The sequence below is a fragment of the Orycteropus afer genome, unplaced genomic scaffold, assembly GCF_000298275.1.
Source record: "Orycteropus afer afer isolate SDZICR_OR568_19922 unplaced genomic scaffold, OryAfe1.0 scaffold00125, whole genome shotgun sequence".
Lineage (NCBI taxonomy): Eukaryota > Metazoa > Chordata > Mammalia > Tubulidentata > Orycteropodidae > Orycteropus > Orycteropus afer.
This window is the reverse complement of record NW_006921712.1, coordinates 4,472,406-4,482,352: the sequence shown is the minus strand read 5'-3', so window position 1 is coordinate 4,482,352 and position 9,947 is coordinate 4,472,406. Positions and strand designations below refer to the sequence as shown.

The 9,947-nt window shown below is 39.4% G+C and overlaps 1 protein-coding gene across 1 annotated transcript in view; it reads right to left on the bottom strand.

Moving 5' to 3' along the window:
- ARHGEF10 (Rho guanine nucleotide exchange factor 10) overlaps positions 1-9,947 on the bottom strand; it is a 249,456-nt gene that overhangs the window by 24,864 nt on the left and 214,645 nt on the right. The window contains exon 29 of the mRNA XM_007944435.1: positions 2,191-2,365. Within this exon, the coding sequence (XP_007942626.1) occupies positions 2,191-2,365 (175 nt within the window). The remainder of the gene's footprint in view (positions 1-2,190; positions 2,366-9,947) is intronic.

The window sequence follows — 9,947 nt, the reverse complement described above, 5'->3', positions numbered from 1 at the left end:
TAAAATTAAATTAGAAACTTTTGCTTTTAAGCCTTCAGTGACTCTTAGTATTTTTCTTTTTTCTTTACTCACTTCAAAGGATAATGACTCATCACCTTCATCATGGAAAGGCATGGTAGATTTATTTGAAATATATCTTAGGATTAAACTGCCACCATCATGATGCGCTCACTATATGCAGTGGTCTAATTACTAAATGACAGTGTTTTAGATGTATTTGAAAAAATACTGAATTACTTTCTAGAGAATGAATTAGGCAGCTATTTTCAGGTGGACAGTGATCCACTTCTCTCAGGAATGGTTATATCCAGAAATAAATAAGCACAAAGCTTATGGTGACGTTTATTTTCTGTTTAAATACTCCACCAGGACTCCTCTTTAAACAAGAGGCTCCTTTTTAAAAATAGAAAAATATATTCAAAATGTAATCATATGAAGTCATTTTTCAAAAAAAAAAACAAAACAGAAAACAATACATAAGTTTCATTTGAAATGTCAGATCAGCTGAACACATGGACCATTTCAAAGGATATGCTAAGACTCCCAATTTTCATATTATGTCATGTAACACCTTTACTTTTAATAAGCAACCATGGCTCTAAAATTAGTCTGTAACAGAAAACTGCAGAATGTACATAGCTCTTACACAATATGTTTTTCTAAATATCTCTTTCCACAAAACTTTTTTTGAAATAAATTGGAGAAAAGTATTTTTCTATTAATTTTAGAGACGGAAAAATCAAAGTAACCAAAAAGGTTATGGCAGTTTTCCATGGTTACTTGGCCAATCAACATTGTGGTCATGTACCTCCCAACTCTACTTCTAGCCATCGACTGTTTATGGAGTCAATAAAACCCTACTTGGGAGATATTTTGGCCTTTATCAGAATGAAAATTTCAATCCTAATCATGTTTGCTTCCTTCTAAGTATATCACATGTATGCTAACTGCATAACACAATGCCATCCAGTTAATTATGACCCATAGTGACCCTGCATCAAAACCAAAAAACCAAACTCACTGCCATCAAGTGGATTCTGACTCATAGCGACCCCTTCGGGTTTCTGAGGTGGTAAACCTTAATGGAAGTAGATTGCCCAGTCTTCCTTCTGCGGAGTGGCTGGTGGATTTGAACCACCAACTTTTTGGTTAGCAGTCAAATGCCTTAGGCACTGTGACACTAGAGCGCCAAGTGACCCTTTAGGAGATGGTAGAACCACCCCAAAGGGTTTCCAAGGCTGTAAATCTTTATGAAAGAAGACAGTGTCATCTTTCTCCCAGGGAGTGGCTGGTGGATTTGGACCTCCAATCTATTGGTTGGTAGCCAAATGCTTTAATCACTGTACCACCAGCACTCCTTTCGGTAAATGCATAGTCTAGATTAATGATTCTCAGCTCTAATTGTCTTAAAATCCTCTTGGGAATTTTTTTTTTTTTAATACTGACCAATTAAACATTACTTAAGACCAATTAAATCAATAGAGTAAGGCCCTAGCATTAAGACTAGTTACATAATTTTGCAGGGCCTAGTGCAAAAGGAAAGCAGCTCTGGTGGTGTAGTGGTTAAGGCATTTGACTGCTAACCAAATAGTCCCTGGTTTGAACTCACCAGCTACTCTGTGGAAGAAAGATGAAATGATCTGCTTCCATAAAGATTTACAGCCTTGGAAAACAAATGGGTGTTGTCATGAGTTGGAATCAACTCAATGGCAGTGAGTTTGGTTTAGGTGAAGAAGGAAAATGTGGGACCCTGTGATCAAAAAGGACCTCTGGTGGCATAGTGGTCAAAGCACTTGGCTGGTAAGCAAAAGGTCGAAAGTTCGAATCCATCAACCACTACATGAGAAAAAGATGAGGCCATCTGTTTCTGTAAAGATTCACAGTGTTGGAAACCCAATGGGGCAGTTCTACTCTGTCCTAAAGTGTTGCTATGAGTTAGAATTGATTCCATGGAAATGGTTTTGGTTTTGGTTTGGGAGCCCTGGTGAATGAAGTGATCTCTGTTATCAACATCATTTTATCAGTGGTAACAGTGGTTGGGAAGTAAGACCAGTAGCAAGATTCTCTGAGTGGCTTTAGAATTTTAGAAAAATGTATACTTGCCCATAAACTACTCATCTCAGTGAAACAAAAGGTGCAAGATGTAGCTGAGAAACATAGCACATTAAAACACAATACAAATCTAATTACCTGGCAACATATGATGAACAGGAGTGGCTATGTTGATGTCCTGGAGATGCTTAAGTGTTTCTGTATGAAACAGGCGAAGTGTGGATCCAGTTGTAAAAGCTATCCAAATCCCAACGCCAGCCACTGCCATGTGAGAGATCACCATGCCTTCTTCTTGGTGGGCCTCAAGCTGATTCTGAGAAAATCAACAAGAAAGTAATGGATGGGAATAAGTGGAGAATGTACCTGTAGCTCACAACACTGTGCCACAAAGTCTGCTCAAACAGGTGCCTTGAACCATATATTGGAGTTTTATGCTGTGTAATTTGTACTGAAGAGCAAAGATATCTCCTTGAAGACTAAGATGTGCCTAACCCAAGCCACGGTATTTTCAATTGCCTCATATACATGTGAGAGCTGGATAATGAATAAGGAAGGCGGAAGAGCTGATACTTTTGAGTTGTGGGGTTGGTGAAGAATACTGAAAGTACCTTGGACTGCCAAAAGAACAAACAAACATGTCCTGGAAGAAGTGCAGCCAGAAATGCTCCTTGGCAGTAAGAATGGCCAGACTTTGTCTCACCTACTTTGGTCATGTTGTTTGAAGGAACCATTCTCTGGAGAAAGATATTATGCTTGTAAACTGGAGGGTCAATGACAAAGGGGAAGGCCCTCAACAAGATGGATTGACACAGTGGCTGCAGCAATGGGCTCAGGTATAGGGATCATGAGGCTGGTAAGGACTGGGCAGTGTTTTTTTTTTCTTGTTGTTATTGTTGTACATAGGGTTGCTATGAGTCAAAAATGGCTCCACAGCACATAACCACCACCACCACCACAACAACAAATTTGTACTAACCAGGAAGTGTCCTATTTGAACTGTAGGGCTATTTACCAGGCACTTTCAATGATCTAAACATAATTGAAATTATTACTCTAAAACTACAGACATTTCTTGGTAGGTGAGAAAATGACACTAGCAATTAAATTTCTCTTTTTATCAAGCAGATCAGTGTACTATACAGAACTTAAAATTTTCCAATTATCACAGCATCCGTGTGAGCTGAGAAAGCTACAACTTTGAAAAGAGAGCCATTGTAAGCACGCAAAAGGACTCAAAACCCATTAAGGAATGACTGAAAGAAAAGAGTTGTGTTTAAAACTAACACAAGACCATTGTGTAGGCTGGCAAAATAGGAAAATAAGAGGGAAGTGGGGGTGAGCAATGGGAGTATCCGGGAACTAAAAACTCTGCAATTGCTCAAGGACGCCAGTCATTTCCCATTTGATTCTGGGCATAGAGCCTCATTATTCCCTTCTTAAAACTTTCCATAAATTCTTGCTACCCACAGAATTAATTGTCTCGTCTCCCTTGCTTTGCATATGTGGTCTTCCCTGGACGCAATTGCTCTGAACACTTTTTGCAGGGAAAAACTTCAAAATCTGGGTTTCCCATGTTTCTCTGAATTTGCATTCTCACTTCCAAACTTCAGTTCCCCTGGAAGAGCTGTCTTTTGTTTCTCTACTTGACCAAGTCCTTCCCAAACTTCCAGGCCTAGTTAATGCCTACGTTTTTATCCTTATAACCCTGGTCTACAGATAACCCCCAAAGTACTTTTGTTTGGGTCCCTTAAACATGCTATCTGATGCCCTAATCTGTTTTCTCATATGTATGCCTGACATTTGGAGCTCTTCATGGCAGGGGCTGTGATCGATTCATTTGTGCTACTAACACCTCACATACTTGCACAGGGTTGCTGGGTGGCAAGAAACATCCGTTGCTGCTATTACTACCTATTAGGGATTGGAGGAAATGAGTGAGAGATGGGGATAGGTCTTAATGACATAGTGCAAAGAAATATCATTCCAAATAAGCTCTTGACATTTACAACAGATTAAAATCCTGTGTAATACTCTACCTTGAAATAGTGTACTTAAAAACCCTACTAGGAGCTCCGGTGGCGTAGTGCCTAAGGCATTTGACTGCTAACTACAAGGCTGGTGGTTCAAACCCACCAGCCACTCCATGGAAAGAAGACTGGGCAATCTACTTCCATAAAGATTTACTGCCTCAGAAACCCAAAGAGGGTCACTATGAGTTGGAATTGACTTGATGGTAATGAGTTGTTTTTTTAGTTTTTATAGGAAAAAAAAATCAGCTTACATCTCTGACCTAAGAGCTGTTGCACAAATCTGGGAGCCCTAATTTATGGCATAAATAGACTATCAAACATAACCGAGAACATGCAGGATATAGAAGAGAAACTAGATGACTGGGACCTTTTAAAAATTAATTTCTTGTGTGTATTGAAAGACTTCGTCAAAAGGGTAAAAAAAGAACCTATAGATTGGGAGAAAATATTTGCCTATGACATACCTGATAAAGGACTTATCTCCAAAATCTATAGAAAACTTCAACACTTCAACACAAAAAAGACAAATAACCCAATTCACAAATGGGCAAAAGACTTGAACAGACACTTCACCAAAGAAGATATACTGGCAGCCAACAAACACATGAGAAATTGCTTGTGATCATTAATCATTAGAGAGATGCAAATCAAAACAATGATGAGGTATCATCATTGCAATAATATTATTGCAATAATAGCAAAGTTCAACAAGTCAGAAAGTAACAAATGTTGGCAAGGTTGTGGAGAGATTGGAACTCTTGTGCACTGCTGGTAGGATTGTAAAATGGTACAACCATCGTTGCAAACAGTATGGCGTTTCCTTACAAAACTGAAAATAGAAGTACCATTTGACCCAGCAATTCCATTACTAGGAATATATCCTAAAGAGGTGAGAGAGAGTGCACGAACAGACATATGTATACCTATGTTCATCGCAGCACAATTCACCATAGCAAAGAGATGGAAACAACCTAAATGCCCATCAACGGATGAGTGGATAACCAAATTATGGTATATGGACACAATGGAATAGTATGCTACATTAAAGAACAATGAGGGATATGTGAATCATCTCACAACATGGATGAACCTAGAGGACATTACTTTGAGTGAAATAAGTCAATCGCAGAAAGACAAGTACTGTATGAGCCCACTACTGTAAAAAGACAGAGAAGAGTTTGCTTGGGAAAGAGAACTCACTTAGTAGGTTACTGGGATTGGGAGGGAGGGGAGAGATTAATTTCAGGCTAGTTGGGGCCTATATGCTGACATGGGTAGGGAGAGGGATATACGGGAAGGATCTATGACCACCATGATAACATTAAGAAATGGGAGGACCATGAATTGTGCACATAAGAGATATATATGACAGATACTAATACCAACCAATGTGTTCACAACACCGCATTGCCATTAACATCAAACACTAGGCTATACAGATAAACACATAAACATCTGAGATGATCAAATGGGTCAGTGAACAGAAATATACTCTAGACCAAGGACAGATTCAGCTGAGGCTAATCTTGCACAGACACCAGTGATACAAAATACCTGCAGTCCTTACGAAACAATTGAAGACAGAAACAGAGTAATCCCTCACAGACAACCAGACACTGTGGGAGAGAGATCCAATAGATCTACCATCTCAGGACCATAGTACTGGGGGACATCAGACTCAACTGGCACAATAAAATACATGAAAGCCTTGCTCCACATCTTACATTGGTGAGTAGCGACTGGGGTCTTAAAAGCTTTCAAGCTGCCATCTAAGATGCAGCTAACGGTGTCCTAGCATCAGAAGCAAAGAAGAATGCAAAACAAAATAAAACAAACAAACAAAAAAACAAGGGCATCTGGAAGCAATAAGCCATAGGACACGATTGCCCTCGAGACCAGAAGAACTAGATGGTGCCTGGCTACCAATGCCAGCCACTCAGGAAAGGATCAAATCTGGAGATCCTGGATAGAGTGGGAAGGAAAATGTGGAACAAAATCCAAAAACTCAATAGTGATCAGAATTACTGGTCAGATAAAATCTGGCGAGACTTCCAATACTATGGCCCTGGAATACATTCCGCGCCTGGAATAAAACACACCTCCAGGGGCGGGCTCTCAGCCCAATAGTTAAAAAGGTATACACGCAGACCACTCAGTCCAGCATGACTTGCCCCTCCTTGGGTTGCCGAGGCAGTATCACTATGGAAGTAGATTGCCCAACCTTTCTTCCAAGGAGTGGCTGATGGGTTTGAACCGTCTGCCTTCTGGTTAGCAGTCAAGTGCCTTAAGCACTATGCTACAAGAGCTCCTAACATACCCACATACTCTATGGTAATACATCCCTTAGAGCAATAGACCATGGGACACCAGTGGACCAACATTCAAATTGAGGAAATGCAGGACAAATAGGAGTGCATAAATATGAGGGGTACAGGGGGAGAGTTACAGGGTAGGGAGGGGAGGAGACTGGGTTAGGGTTGGACATGGTAAATGGGGAATGAACTAAATGTACGTGTTATGTTGAACGTAAAACAAGCTCTTAAAATAAAAAAAAGCTGTTGCACAACTTGTCGAAACAAGAGGAAAGACTTTATAATCAACTAAATTATTGACAAGATTGTGCTTATTAATCTTTCTATACCTAGTTTCTGGCAGAATCTGGCATAGAACTGACACATAGAAACAGTTCACTGAATTAAACTTTTAATAATATACCAACATGCTGTACAGAATTAAATGAGCTAAACTGAAAGTGACTATATTAATTTCTATTTTAATTGGATGTGAGATATCATTTTGAATGGCATAGCATCCTTTTAATTTTTCATTGGGGAAAAGAAAAAATGGATGTAGCTGGGTCTATAAGATGGGATTTAAAAGACCAAAGAAAGGAGCTGCACAGGGAGGGGGTGCTTTCTGAAGTCTAGCACCAGGGGCCAGTATGTTTATAAGATGGGATTTAAAAGACCAAAGAAAGGAGCTGCACAGGGAGGGGGTGCTTTCTGAAGTCTAGCACCAGGGGCCAGTATGTTTATAAGATGGGATTTAAAAGACCAAAGAAAGGAGCTGTGCAGGGAGGGGGTGCTTTCTGAAGTCTAGCACCAGGGGCCAGTATGTTTATTAAGCATATAACTGTGCCTGTGTCTCTGTGCACTGGCTAGGTACTGTTCAGTGAACTGTCCTAAGCTGAATCACTGCAAGTGTTGTACTAGTTCAACATTTACTTATATATCTACCAGAGTAAAGTTTTCTCTCTTCAGTGTTCTATGTGACGTTTAATGTGAGAAAATGTGGAGGATCTTAGGCAGAGTATGGAGAGCTTTGGAGAAAAAATTCCAGAGAACTGCTCTAGTCTTTCTGGCTGGGTAAGTTTCATTTCGTTTTGTTTCGTTTTGTTTCTGTTGTTTCATTTATAAAATGAGGAGTTTCTGTTATCTCTAAGGTCCATCACAGTTCTAAAATGTTCTTGTTATATTCAACCTTGTAAATGCCTGGTTTTGTGCATATGATTTCTTCATAAAAAATTACTTCAAAAATCTAAAATTTAAGTATTTGTCAATGGAAATGAACTAATTAATGTTCATAGTTATAAAGCAATCTCTCTGAGAGACTTAGTTCTTATATATAGAATATATTTCCTACTCCCTATCAGAACATGACTCATAAGGCACAAAGATCAAAAACATTTTAAAGTTTATAAAATCTCTGATGTCTGAAGTACATACAGGGAGTGTAGTGCAGTAGAAAGAGTGCTTACCTGGGAGACAGGAAGCTTGAGATTGTGTTCCCGATTATTCTAGCACTATTCTATTTTTGATCCTCATACCTTCCCATTCTCTTCCTCACGCCCCCTACCTGTCACTGATTCCCTTGACTTTGCCTCCTACTTCACAAAGAGAGGCTCTCAGACATACATTCCCTCAACTTTACATTCCTCAACCTGAAAATTTATCAAAATCTGTGGCAATTTTATCTTTTTGTCTTGCTTTGAGTAAATTCCTCCTTAACACTAGTTCCTTTATGCCCTACTCTCCTATTTCCTCCTAGACTTGGCACCCTTCCTTTGCAGACTTCTAATTAGTACCGAAACATGCATATTGTTGTTGTTAGGTGCTGCTGAGTTAGCTCCAACTTGTAGTGACCCCATGTACAATAGAATGAAACAATGCCTAGTCCTGCATCATCCTTACCACAATCCTTGTTATACTTCAGCCCATCGTCTCACTCACTGTGTCCATTTTGTTGAAGTTCTTCCCCTTTTTTGCTGACCCTCTACTTTACCGAGCACAATATCCTTCTCCAGAGACTGGTCCCTTCTGATGACATGACCAAAGTAGGTGAGACAAAGTCTGGCCATTCTCCATTCCAGTGGTATTTCTTCCAAGACAAATTTGTTCATTCTTCTCATAGTCCATGGAACTTTCAATATTCTTTCCAACATTACAATTCAAATGCATCAATTTTTCTTTGGTCTGCCTTATTCACTGTCCAGCTTTCACATGCACATGGGACTACTGAAAATATGGATTGGGTCAGGCACAAAGTGACATCTTTGCTCTTTAATACTGTAAAGAGGTCTTTTTCAGCATATTTGCCTGGTGCGCTATGTTGTCTGGTTATCTTGACAGCTGCTTCCATAGATGTTGACTGTGGATCCAAGTAAAACAATATCTCTGACAACATCAATCTTTGTACCATTTATCATGATGTGTTGCTTACTGGTCTAGTTCTGAGGATTTTTGTTTTATGTTGAGGTGTAATCCATACTGAGGGCTAATATTTGCCTCCTCTTTCATTACAGATTTTAGTAATTTGAGCTTTCTCATTTTTCTTGGTCAGTCTCAAGGGATATTTAATAAATCTTACTTATCTATTTGCCCTCTCTTTTCATCAGACCTTGATGACCAATGTTGCTTCCAAAATGCTTTCTCACTTTGGTTTCTGTGTTGCTGCACTCTCCTAGTCTAGTATCTTCTTCCTTTCTGGCTACTCCCTCTCCTCTTCAGACTTCTATCAGGACTCCTATTTTTCTCCATACCCTTAAATGCCAATGTCAGTGGCCTCCTCCTCCTAGACCCCTCACTCTGTACAAGTTTATTCATAGCCATGGCTTTAAAAACTATAAGAAATGAAATATATATGACAACCAACACTTGTCTGTCAGGTTCTTGTCCTGTTGTGGCTTGTGTGTTGCTATGAGGCTGGAAGCGATGCCACTGGTATTTCAAGTACCAGCAGGGTCACCCATGGTAGACAGGTTTCAGCAGAGCTCCCAGACTAAGACTGAGAAGAAGGAGGGGGCATCCACTTCAGAAAAAATCGGCCAATGAAAACCTTATGAATTGCAGTGAAACACTGTCTGATATATTACTGTACCCTATATGAATAGCCATGAAACATTGTCTGATATAGTGCCAGAAGATGAGCCCCTTTTTTGGAAGGAACTCAAAATATGACTGGGGAAGAGCTGTTTCCTCTTAAGGTCAAATTTGAAATGATCCAAATGACATGGATGTAGTAAAGCTTTCGGGACCTTCATTTGCTGATAAGGCATGACTCAAAATGTGAAGAAACATCTTCAAACATTCATTAATAATTGGAATATGGAATGTATGAAGTATGAATCCAGGATATTGAAAGTTGTTAAAAATGAAAGGGAATGCATAAAGATTGATATTCTAGGCATCAGTGAGATGACATGGATTGGTTTTTAATCACACAATTGTATGGTCTACTATGCTGGGAATGACAAATTGAAGAATAATGGTGCGGCATTCATCTTCACAAAGAATGTTTCATGATCTATCCTGAAGTACAGTGCTGTCACTGATAGGATAACATCCATACACCATGGAGAAGCACAGT